The following is a 12,629-nucleotide window of genomic DNA, read 5'->3' on the forward strand; positions in this document are numbered from 1 at the left end:
GTTTCCTGATTAACATTAAAGCATTAACTAACCCAAGCTCTTACTGTATTACAGATTTGTTTGGTTTTTAAGTTGTTTATTGAAAGACCAGTGCGTGCCACACGGTGACTAAATACCCATGCCTTTCAGGTGCAAAGCTTTAAATTTGAGTGTTAGCCTGTTTGTGTCATTTGTCCCCACCCCAGTAGATTTTGTTAAGCACTCTCTATTTTGTTTAGCATAGTAGGAACTCCCAAGAAGGTCACGGTCTTTAGAATGCCATTTCTGAAATGCTGCATTAGTTGTATTAGTTCACCTAATGTTGAAATGTTCAAATGTTGTATTAGTTCAACTCTCATTCGAGAAATGATCCAAAACTCAGAAGCCAGATTGTTTTTATGTATTATGATTTTTCTTTAAAATTTCTGAGATAGATGACAGGTGGTTGGTATTCTTTTTCTTTTGAAGATCTCAGAAAAGAAGAAGGTAGTGAAAAAAGACCACTCTGTATCCTCTGTCAAGAACCAGAAACATCCTGAATCCACTCAGCAGGGTATCAAAGAAAAAAGCACATTGAAACCGGAAACACCTCAGGTTAGAACTGCTTAAGGACTTTCAGCTCTTGCTTGTATCCCAGGACAGAGGGACTCCATCATGCATACCCAAGGGTATTCAGAGTTCTCTTGATTAGGGAGGAAATAACAGCTAGGACGACTACTCTCTCTTTATTGTATGGTTTAAAAAAAAATTTCTTTTTCTAATTAAAACAATTTTTAAAGTAAAGCTCTACATCCAGTGTGGGGCTTGAACTCATGACCTAGAGATCAAGATTTGTATGCTCTACCAACTGAACCAGCCAGGCTCCCCTACTGTGTTTTTGTTTTCTTTTGTTTTGTTTTAAACACACTTCTCTGCCGCCTCATCTGTTCTCACTGTACACTCCAGTCTCATGAAGCTATACTTGTGATTACTGTTTTTGGACGACCTTCAAATTCAGTTCCAAGGTAGAGTTAATACAGGGTGAAGAATCTTCTTCCCCTTAGAACCTCCATTTCTCCCTTTGGACTACCTTGGAGTAGAATTACATTAGAATTAAACATAAATTGTATCCAATTCCTTGGTTCCCCTTGGTTCCCCTATTTTCTTGGTTACCTCTTCTGAGGTCACTGCTGATAGGTCTCTGTTCTCAGCAGTCTTCTCTCCGGAGCTCCTCCTGGGAACAGGCCATGACTAGAAAGTGAGTTCTGGTTCTGGATTGCAGCTGTCTCTGGATGTCTCAGAGGCTTCAGTGTCCTGAGCTGTGAAAACAAAGCCCTGGGAATAGCACGTCTCCAACGACTTGTCCCAAGTTTCAACTTCCTTTGCTTCTAGAACCTCAGTGCGTTAGGTTGTGGGTGAATTTTCTGTGTGCTCTGTGATATTGGCTGTGTGGGATAACCAGCATGGTAATTTTGCCAACTGGTCAGATTTTGGTACTCTGATAACCCTGCGGTTCTTACGAATCTAATTCATGATCTTTGTCTGCCTTTACTCCATTCACGGTCTGCCGGCGTTCCACTCACACAGCAGAAGAAGAGGCCTAAGTGAAAGATTTTGAGGCCCCAGGAGAGATTTGAATGCCTTTCCCTAATTAGAATCACAGAAAGTGACAGCTTCACCTTCCATCAAATTTAATAGACATAAGTGTAATCCAAGAGACACTTTTCTTTCTATTTCCCTAATGGATTGTTAACCAAATGTAATTTCACACAGGACTCACCAGGTCCCGCTCCATTTAAAACCAAAGAACCATCCCCTCGGATCTGGAAAATACAAGTAATTATAACGTGTCTGGAATCTTCACTGCCTGCCTTGTGGCATCTATAAACTTTTTTGAATATTTACTTTTGTCAACTGTTGCCAGGCATTTTCGCATCTCTTCCCCACCCTCTAGTTGTTGCTTCTTGTGTGCTGCGTCTGTAACATCTTTTCTTTGGTCCCAGTGGTGGGCACAGGTATATAATCCTCTATTTTAATTCTAAGACTTGATCGGGAGACTTCCCTGCATTTTTCTCTCTCTCCTGTTGTATTATACATTATGTACACCGCGTCTCTTGTCACGTGTTACACTAGTAATCATAGACTGCTGAGTTTAAGAAGACATACAGAGTAAGTGTCATTTTTCTCTTTTAGGCAAATTTAGCGATTAATCCAGCAGCCTTGCTGCCTGCAGCGGCTCCCCAGATCTCTGGAGTAAAACCTGTTTTTCCAGAATTGGCTTTTCCTTCATCTGAACCCGAGAGGATCCACGGTCTGGAAAGTATGCCCGCTCTTCCTAGTAGTGGGGAGGCCGGCGTGAGTTTCGATCTTCCAGCTCAGGCAGACACCTTACACAGTGCAAATAAGGTGATGAAGCCACCTTTGCTTGCTTTCTTGCCTTTTTTTTTTTTTTTTTTTTTTTTTAATCCAGAATAACTTGTATATTTCTAACTAGTCCATCAGTTATACAATCATAGGCTGCCTCCCATTTGAAGGAGGCACCTCAGCCTTCCTTCAGCCTCTCCACCCTCCTTACACCTTCCTAATTCTGCGTCCACTTTTCCATTGCCCGTGTTTGTTACTTTTACATTCTGCTCAGTATCCACAGTGAAGTCCCACTGTCTCCAAGCTCTCCTGCATTGCCACCTGCAGGCCTAAACAGAGCAGATCGTGTCCCTCCTCTGCTGGCTCCTTACTGCCCAAAGGAGGACATTCAGGCTCCTCGGTTTGGTATTAAAGCCTCTTACAATCCACGCTAACCGAAAGTTCCACCTTGCCCACCAACCACTCCACACCGTCAGCCTACACTGCAGTCACACCAGACACCATTCCTTGAACACACACACAACCACCCACTGCTGCCAGCAGCTTGTGCTGCTACCTCTGTCAGCAGTGCTCTTGCTCATCGACAGACTGCTCAAACTTCACTGCTTCTGTGATATTTCCCCTGGTGCCCTCTTGTGTTAGGCTCCCTTCTCTGAGATCCCATGGCAGTTACTTCCCGGCTGGTATGGTCCTGTCACCCTGTTCCACAGGACTGTGTGGGTATGTGCTGCATGGACTGAGCTCTTCGAGGTTTTGCTTTCATTTTAGTTGGTTCTCTTTTTTCTACCTAGTCTTCCTTCTCTAGAAAATCTTAGCTGATGTCTGAGTAAGCAACAGCACCTAAGATAACTCTGGTGAATACATTCATTTTAAGCGTTTCCAAAACTCTTTTCCTCGTGAAAAATAAAATATTCTTCTTTTTGTTCTATGTTTTGTCAGCCTTTGGTGAGGGGGAGGGTAAGTTTACATCGGCTACTTCATAAAATTATTTGTGAAATTTCCTTGAAATAGGTAAACATAGCCAAGTACTTTGGCCAAAGAAGCTTGTACCTTCTTAAAACTACTTGATTGTATATTTTGGAAAATATCACAAATACTGCATTATTGCTAATGAGTAACTTCTGTTTTGAGGTTATATTAAAAGTTCTGATTTCTAAGCCACATTTTTTATGTCAAATATTCAACATTTAAATTTAGTGTTTGTTGACTTGAAGAGAAGAGCACGTTAGATTCCCTGTCTTTGATTGTCTCTTATCTTCCTGGTTTTGAAGCCTGATTGTAGGCTAGCCTCTTGTAAAGGTTAGCACTAGAATTCCCCCTAATTCTCTCTTGAAAGAGACCCACATGTAAACCAAGGGCAGAGTAAGGGCCTTGAAGGGTTGTGGCACACAGAGAACCAGCATGCCTACTTTGCAGGGTTCCAGCAGCAGATGAAGCCTTTTGTATGAAATTAAACAGAAATTTCCCTGCAAAGACTCCATGGGGAACACTAAAGGATTAAGAGTAACATAGTCTTGGAGTAGCTATTAAACGTCTTTGGAAATCTTTAGGAAATAATCCTTTCTCTGTCTTGGATAATATCTTGATTGAGGGATTGAGGTAGACCAGACAACCTTATAATATTTTGAGTCACTGATTATTTGCTACATTAGCTTTGAACACCTTTTTCTTCTTCTTTTTAATTGTTAGATCAACATGTGGTTTTTTGCCATTGTAGAGTCGGGTCAAAGTGAGAGGGAAGCGTAGACCGCAGACCCGTGCGGCTCGGAGGTTGGCTGCCCAGGAGTCCAGTGAGGCCGAGGATGTGAGTGTCCCCAGAAGATCCATTGCACGCTTGGCAGATGGCGACATTTCACCAGGTGACCCTCAACCACAGCCCAGGGCAGCTGGGAGAAAAGACATCTCTGAGGAGGCTGAGGCAGCTGCCACTCCAACTTGGGCAGGTGGTCCTGTACCTGAAGTAGACAGAAGCCCCTTTGTGAAATCTCTGGGTCAGCCTCTTGAGGATGACATTTTTGATTCTGGAGATCTCTTTTCCAAGGGCACTGGCTCTCAGCCCACGGGGAGAAGAAAAGCCAAGACAAAGGCAGCAGATGGCCTGGCCAACCCAACAGGGGGAAGTAAAGAGAAGAGCCCCATGTTTCCCACTCTAGGTGAGGCAGGCAGTGATGATGATCTCTTCCAGTCTGTTAAACCAAAACCAGCAAAGAAAACAAATCCTTTCCCGCTCCTGGAAGATGAGGATGATCTCTTTACAGATCAGAAAGGCAAGAAGAATGAGTCCAAATCCAACGGTCAGCAGGAGGCCATCGCAAAAGCACAAGATATTTTTGAGGTAAAAGGACATGAGAGTACTTTCTGGGCCTGTTTCTGTGTTAAGACAAACACCCGATTGGCTCATTTGAGCCATAGGTTGCAATAAGCTCGTTTCATTGCTGCTTGCTACCTATTTGCTTAGTACTTACAATTAGGATCTTTTATTAGTTACTCTGAAATTTACTCAGAAGTAGGTTTTTGTTTTGTTTCACGTGGAGGTGGTTCTTGGCTGGCTATGGCCATTGATACAAGTCTTGATTTTCATAGTTTTTATCAGCATGTTGCTGCAGTCAGCTTTCTTGGCATGCTGCTCTATGACATATATAAAGCAGCATCAGTGCAGCTTAAGTGTTTCACCTCTGGTTCTTGGGGAAACAGGCCCTAGCTGGAGTACAGGCAGTAAGGCCTTCAAGTGCTACTCTCTGAGCAGGTGTTTATTGAACATCTGGGTACTGGAGACACAAAGTGAACTAGGACCAGTGTGTAAGGGAAATTGGATACAGGTAGGGCAACAGATAAATAAAATGTTTTCAGATAATGTTAAGTGGCATAATGAAAACAGCTCCGGTCAGTGGGACAGAGTGATGGAAAGGGTAGGAGGCACTCCTTCAGAAAGGACTGGAAGAGAAAGCCTGTCTACAGAGCTGGCATTTGAGCTGGGACTAGAAGAAAGACAAGGACTGGGCCAGGCAGAGAGCTGGAGTGGGGCATTCCAGGCAGAGAGAGCAGGTCACGTGGCTGTTGCAAACTACAGTGGCAGTTTGTGTTTCTACAACTTGATTTAAAATTGTTTTACTTCTGTTTTGGCTCAACAAGGATGATATATTTGCTACAGAAGCAATTAAACCCTCGCAAAAAGCAAGAGAGAAGGAAAGAACATTTGAATCCAACTTGTTTGATGATAACATTGATATCTTTGCTGACCTAACTGTAAAACCAAAAGAAAAGTCCAAAAAGAAAGTGGAAGCTAAGTCTATATTTGATGATGATATGGGTAAGTTTGATTTTCTACACATGACACAGAAAGTCATTGCCATTCAGGGACTTGATACTTCTCCTACCTTTGTTTCTGCCCTTTCCTGGAAATCATTCCCCACTGGGTTTCCTTTGGCTTGCTGTATAGTCCTGAGTTAGGCTGAGAATGGATAAGTAAATGGACTAGTTATTTTGGTGAAACAACTTTTTGTTCTGATGGACATCAAGGAATTTGAAGGAGCCCGGATTTTGATCTTAGTATAATTTAACTTTTATATCAGTGTGCCCCCTGCCAATTATCTGTGATAACTCAGAACATTCTGATGTTACGAAGGGAGGCTCAGAAACTGCCCCACATACTGAAGTTGGCTGAGGTGGCTGCCTCAGGTGTGGGGCACTTGTCTGAGTTAGAGTTCTAACTGAAGAGTGAGTGTCAGTCTTTCAGAGAATGGAGGGGGCCAGTGCAGGAGGAAAGTGGTGCTATACATGAAAGCAGGTTATAACTCAGACTTAGCATCTCACAAAAGATCTTCTGTGTTTGTAAACATGCTCATTTGGGCAAGCCAAATGGCTAAACTCAAATGTGGGGCTTCTGATATGTCTGGTGTTGATGGGTAGGACTTGAGTTGAGGCCAAATGCACACTGTCTCCTCCTTCCCCCCTCTCTCCCAGGTCTAGACCTTGGGGTTAATTGGGAGAAAGCAGCTGCACTGCCACATGGGGCCTGTTCCTGGAGTAAGCTGTGTGCTGTGTCTCCACCTGCTTCCCACCACAGGGGATGCAGGAGAGACTTCGCTGTTTTTCGTTTTGTTTGTTTGTTTTTAATTACAAAAAAAGTAATACATACCTGTTGTAATAGATTAGTATTATTTGGAAAATTTAAAATGTGAAAATCCCTGGAGGTCACCATTGTTGAGTGTTGGATGTATATATCTTTTCAGCTGTGGTGATGTTAATACAGCTTTGCATACGTAAAAATATATGCTTATTTTTTCCAGAATATGAATATATTTTATCTGTTCTGCAGTCCTTTTAGTCACTTACTGTCTTCCCATGCCAGTACATAGAGATCTATCTGCTTCCTTGTTGTTAGTGGTTGTGTAGTATCCTTTTGTATTTAGCCATTAGCACATTGAAGGTGATCTAGGTTGTTGCCAAGTTTTCTTTGTTACAAGTAATGCCAGGCCTTTAACATTTGTGTATACGTATCTCTATGTAAACATGCTCAAATCTCTGTAGGATGGAATCTTAGCAGTAACATTGCAGGTGAGTCACAAAACACTACAGTCAGTGAAACAACTGAACATGAATGTAGTCATAAAGACTTACATTCTTAGAATTGACATGTCTCAGATAGGTGCATTTATTTTAAAAGAGGGTGACTCCTATGTTGGATTTCCCTTTGCTTATTTGTATTGCCCTTTCCTTTGAAAACCTTGTGGGAAGAGAATATAGAAGTAGGTATAATGTCACGTAAAGTCAGGGGCTGGATTGGAGTTCCAGTTATCCTTCCCTTTTTCCTGTCCTCCATGTGAACACGCATACATTTGTAGTTGAGAAAATTGTGATCTGCGAGAACTTGTGATTTGTATGTGGTCGTAAAACTTAATTAGTAGCAAAGCCAGGACCAGTATCTAAGAGGCTTGGCTTTTAGTGTTCTTGGTATTCCATACTGTTATCAGACTTGAGTATTTGGTGATTTATGTAGATGTGTCTTAAAAACACCCATTTTCTTGCCTGTTCAGCAAATCTTTTTCTTTTCTTCTTTTTTTTTTTTTTTTCTTTTTAAAGATGATATCTTCTCCTCTGGTATCCAGGCTAAGACAACCAAACCAAAAAGTCGATCTTCACAGGCAGCACCTGAACCAAGATCTGAACAGAAGGTGTCCAACATATTTGATGATCCCTTGAATGCCTTTGGAGGCCAGTAGAGCAGGGTATCACATCTCACTCTTCAGCTACATCCTTGAGTTATTGATGCTGTCTTACGTGCTCATCGTCTTAATTGAATTAGAAAAAGCAAATAATGAAACAGTACACCTTTCTTACCCAGCATACTTAGTATTTTTCTGCCCTGGTTTTAATCATGCTTAATACTGCAAAACAAAAATAAATATTTCACAGTGTTGTTTTTTTTTTTTTTTTTAAACTATATTTTTATTTAATTAGCCTTGATGGGGTCACAGTATGATTTAGGGCATGTTGGAGAAGAAACCTCTGTGTGCCTTTCATGAGTGGGCGGGAATTCCAGAGGAAGCAATGGCAGACAGATGATCAGGAGTCTTCCTTTCATGGATAAAAGCCCTAGCTTAGAGCCTAGGCAGGTGATAGAGGAAGGGGATGGGATTATGTATTTCATGACTCTTTGCAGTCTGAGAGGAGGTTTCCTCTTATTCCAATGAATTTTGAAAATGCCTCTATAGGTTAATTAAGGCAAGGTTTGGTAAACTGTGGCCCTCTTGTCTGTTTTTGTAAATAAAGTTTTATTGGAACACAACCATGCCCATTCATTTACATGTTGTCTATGGCTGTTTTCACCCTACCTATGATGCTGGAGTTCAGTAGTTATGACAGGATGGCCCACAAAACCTAAGATATCTTCTATCTGTCCCTTTACAGAAACAGTTTTCTGACCCTTGCTCTAAGGCATCCATTTCCATTTCTTTGGAACTTTGAAAAACGCAGAATGGACCCAGATACTGGAAGGAAAAGTGCTGAGGATGGAAATGTCCTCCTGTAGAGCAGCACTCACTGTTCCATAGAACTTTGAACTGATGGGAATATTCTATAACTGTTGTCTAATGTGGTAGCCACTAGCTACACGTGTAGCTGACCCCTCCTCCAGTCTGTGTTTTCTTGGACTATGCCTCCTTGGTGCTAAGTATTCAAACTATAACCATGGCACAGTCTTGTTCTTTTTGGTTTTTGTTTTTTTTTAATTTGTTTTATTATTATTATTTTTTATTTTTAGGGAGAGAATGAGGGAGAGGGGCACAGGGGGAGAGAGAGAGAGAGAGAGAGAGAGAAAGGATGTTAAGCAGGCTCCATGCTCAGTGCAGAGCCTGATGTGGGGCTCAATTTCAGGACCCTGGGATCATGACCTGAGCTGAAATCAAGAGTTGGATGCTCAACCAACTGAGCCACCCAACTGAGCCACAGCCTTTTTTTATTTAAAAAAGAAATTTTTTTAATGTTTATTTTGAGAGCACACGTGTGCTCGTGACTGAATGGGGAAGAGGCAGAGAGAGTGAGGGAGGGGGAGAGAGAGAGACAATCCCAAACAGGCTCTGTGCTGCTAGCGTAGAGCCCAAATGCAGGGCTCTACCTCCCGAACCACAGGATCATGACCTGGGCCAAAATCAAGAGTCAGCTGCTCGCACAACTGAATGAGGCTTTCAGGCACCCCATCCATGGCACAGTCTCGTAGGCAGGCCCATTTGGTTTCACCAATCCTGAAAGCACTAACTTCTTCCTTGGGCACTTTTAAGATTGAACTTGGAATGGCTGATTTTGAGAGATTTGGTAGAGCTCTCACAGATCAACTCTTCGTGCTGCTCTGCTGTGAGAGTGACTTGATGGCAGAAGAGAGTGCTTATACCTTCTGTTCCTTAGGTTACTTGTGTATACCTACTCCTGAGGCTGACTCAGTAAGCATTTGTTAAATGGTTTTCTTTGGGAATGGTCAAATCTACTTATCCATCATTGGGACTGATTCCAGGAAATTCGTAAGAGAGGAAATACGCAAATTCCTATTTTGAGAGGCTTCAAAGGGGGAGGGAGATAATCATAAAATCTCTTTAAGGGGCTCCGATCTATTCAGTATTGGAGTTGAAGAAGGAACTGGTGTTGAGAGCCTGAAGATGAGGGTCCTTGGGTCTCCTCATAAACCCCAGGGTGTGCTCAGCATTGGACTGTTGGAGAGTAATTGATGGGTGGGGTCTTAGGAGAATGAGATGTTGGGGTTCATCTTAGATTCATTCCTCTGAGTCACAAGATGAGGATGATGAAGCTAGGAGGAGGATTGTTCACTATCGTTTGGGTGATTCACCTAGTGAAATAGGCCAGTTTGGGAAATCTGTTAAGGGTTGAATTTAGAACATGTGGGGAATGGAGAGAAAACAAAAGTGGGTGTGGGGGGGCATTTCAGGTTTGTAAGGCTTATGTCGTCTTTTAGGGTGTACACTCGGAGTTCAGCGCCTTGGGAATTAGAACAGAAAAAGGAATGTAGCTGAGTTTACCCAACTCAGATTTAACTGCTCAAGGTGTCCATTCTAATACCTGTCCTACACTTCTCAGTCCATGAATTGGATGAAGAATGACAGAGACCAACAGAGGGTATTCGCTTTTGTCCTTTTTAACCATGTACAGCAATGGCCCCATATTTCAGATGAGACCATTGAGGCCAGAAAGGAAACCGTGAAGCACAGGAAGGGTGATCTGTTAAAGGCAGGACGGCCCTGCACGGGGTCTGGAAAGGACCAACTGGAAGGCGTTTGCCTGCTACCCTCCTCACCCCAGCACTTGGGCCACGTCCAAGAGCGATCTTAGGACGGCCTCAGGCAAGGTGCAAGCCATGCTCTCGGGCCTGAAGCCAATCTCGCCGCTCCCAGGAGGCCGTGCGGCTTGTCTCTGGCCCGCCCAATTCAGTCCTAGTCAGGTGCCCAGTGTTGGTAATAAAGGGCCAACATCCGGGCCTCTCCTAACCGACACCCACCATCGAACGCTAAAGAAGCCCCGGCTACAGAGCAACCGCCGGCGTCGGGCAGCCAGGCCCCGCCCCTGCCCGTGCCCTCGCTGATTGGAGGGTGACGTGAGCGCTGGTGAGTGATTGGTAGGCGGTGGCACAAAGGGGCGGGGGCGCGGCGGCGGCGGCGGCGGCGGCGGTGTGTTTCTCGTCAGTGCCTGCCGCGGCGTCGCTCGCGGGGCCGCGCCTCTCTGTAGGCCTGCGGGCGGGCGAGCCAGTGGACGAGACAGACGGGGAGGGCGCCCGGGGAGGGCGCCCTGGGCTGCGGGCCGCTGAGCGGGTTCGCGCTGCTGCCGCCGGCCTCCGCGGGCCGGAGAGGAGGGCCGGCCGCTCGGCAGCCGGGCCCCGCCCCCTCCGCAGCCGCTGCCCTGAGACCGTCGCGGCGCGACGCCTTTCCTGAGGAGTCTCCACTTTTCGTCCCTCCGCCGAAGCGACGCGGGTGTCCCGCCCCGTCCCGTCCGACGGGTGCTGAGCCGCCAGTCGCCGATTCTGACGCGGAGCTTGTGCACTACCCCCCAGATCAGGCCCGTACGTGTGGGTAGCCGGAGTTTATCCTGGAGGAGTACGGGCTGCGCAGGTGACCCAGTGGGCTTGGAGTGTGTACTTTGAAGGCTGGAGTAGACGTTGGCCTCCAAGGATTTCCAAGACTCACTAGAAAGAAGTTTAGAGTACAAATGCATTTAAGTGGTGGATATAATTCTGTAGCGTTATTTATTTATTTAAGAGCGAGCTTAAGCGGGGGGAGGGGCAGAGACAGAGGGGGGTGGGGTGGGGGAGAGAGAATCCCAAGCTGGCTGCCTGCCCAGACAGCAGGGAGCCTGACTGGGGGCTTAAAATCGTGAACTGTGAGATCATGACCTGAGCCAAAATCAAGAGTTGGATGTGTAGCTTCTATTTAAAACAGGGGTGTTTTTCACCTAATTAGTAAAAGGCAGTTTGTTAAAAGCCAGTGTTTTAAAAGGTTGCATAACATTTTGGATCTCTTTGTGTTGGGGGAAATTTTTAAAAGATAACGGCTCTCCTCTGGCTAATAATCTTTAGAACAGGGTAAAGCTGATTGCTAGTGAAATTACTTACTTCAGTGCTATTATTGCCTTACCTATCTTTAACTTCTCTCTTATCTTTGGTAATGTTTTTTAGAACTTTTTCAGAAGAAAGAAATATTTTTGGAATGAATTTAGGAATTTTTTTTTGATGCCATTACTCTTACTAGCTAAGTATGTTTTTTAATTGGTAAAAATTCTGGAAGTACTTTTTTTTTTTCTCTACTCACCTGTTTTTTTTCCTTTTGCTCTTGTATAATTTAACTGTTCACTTTCTTGCAACATTTCCCATCCTGTCTCTGAATCTTCATTGCCTCTCGTTTTCCAACAACATAGCGTTCCATAATATGTTTAGTTGAGAATGACCACATGGTTATTGTTACTGTTAGGTCTTTGGTCTGCTGGAACTTTTCATTTGCTCCTTTGCCATCATCTAGTCCTCCAGGCTGGCTTAACCAGATTTCATGGCCTCATTTTGTCCTCTGTTACTGTGATTTCTACTGCTCAGGAGAGGTATAACTATTTTTGAGTCATACATTTCAGGTTTTTTGAGTAGGCTGCATACGTCCCAACACAGGGCTTGAACTCACGACTCTGAGATCAAGATCTGAGCTGAGATCAAGAGTCAGCCGCGTAAGTGACTGAGCCACCTAGGCACCCCACATTTTAGTTTTGAATTTGGTTACCTGCTTTGCTCGTTTATGGATTTTAGAAATTTCTCCATTGATTACGGCCCAAACTTACAGTAGGTGTCCCAGTGCAGTGTAGTGCTGCACTGGGTTGCTGTTTTTCCTTTAGCCCATAGTTGCTTTATCCATTCTCATTATAGATGAGGGACTTCCAAATCTGTTACCCTCTCCCAGCCCCAGCTTTTTTTTTTTTTTTTTTTTTTTTTTAAAGTCGTTCTTATTTTTGTTTAACGTTTATTTATTTTTGAGAGAGAGAGCGTGTGTGCGGGAGAGGAGCAGAGAGAGAGGGAGACGCGGAATCCAAAGCAGGCTCCAGGCTCTGAGCTGTCAGCACAGAGCCTGGCTCAGGGCTCAAACTCCTGGACCTACGGATCTTGGCGTGAGCAGAAGTCAGATGCCTAACCGACTGAGCCACCCAGGCACTGCCCCCCCCACCCTCCCCCGCACTAGCTTGTTTATTATATTCAGGGTATTGTGGAAGAGTACTGTGGTGAAGGAAATGCTCCTTAGATCTTCTGTCTCTAAATTCCTTGGGCAGAC

General features: G+C 44.2%; 2 protein-coding genes across 8 annotated transcripts in view; both read left to right on the forward strand.

Annotated features, from left to right (window-relative positions):
* LOC122202818 (WASH complex subunit 2-like) overlaps positions 1-8,123 on the forward strand; it is a 62,216-nt gene extending 54,093 nt beyond the window's left edge. For 3 of the 4 annotated variants that reach the window (XM_042909374.1, XM_042909375.1, XM_042909377.1), the window contains 6 exons: positions 448-573; positions 1,732-1,794; positions 2,152-2,364; positions 4,040-4,657; positions 5,455-5,632; positions 7,405-8,123. In XM_042909374.1, the coding sequence (XP_042765308.1) occupies positions 448-573; positions 1,732-1,794; positions 2,152-2,364; positions 4,040-4,657; positions 5,455-5,632; positions 7,405-7,544 (1,338 nt within the window). In that variant the 3' untranslated portion in view covers positions 7,545-8,123. The remainder of the gene's footprint in view (positions 1-447; positions 574-1,731; positions 1,795-2,151; positions 2,365-4,039; positions 4,658-5,454; positions 5,633-7,404) is intronic. The other variant, XM_042909376.1, reaches the window with a different exon arrangement.
* A 2,239-nt stretch (positions 8,124-10,362) lies between these two features.
* Positions 10,363-12,629, forward strand: part of ZFAND4 (zinc finger AN1-type containing 4) — an 88,261-nt gene continuing 85,994 nt past the window's right edge. Inside the window, exon 1 of one of the 4 annotated variants that reach the window (XM_042908412.1) lies at positions 10,363-10,433. The gene's annotated coding sequence lies outside the window, so the exon portion shown is untranslated. Of the gene's footprint in view, positions 10,434-10,639; positions 10,935-12,629 lie in introns of those variants that run through there. The other 3 variants (XM_042908413.1, XM_042908410.1, XM_042908411.1) reach the window with 3 other exon arrangements.

This window comes from Panthera leo, chromosome D2 (assembly GCF_018350215.1).
Source record: "Panthera leo isolate Ple1 chromosome D2, P.leo_Ple1_pat1.1, whole genome shotgun sequence".
Taxonomy (NCBI): domain Eukaryota; kingdom Metazoa; phylum Chordata; class Mammalia; order Carnivora; family Felidae; genus Panthera; species Panthera leo.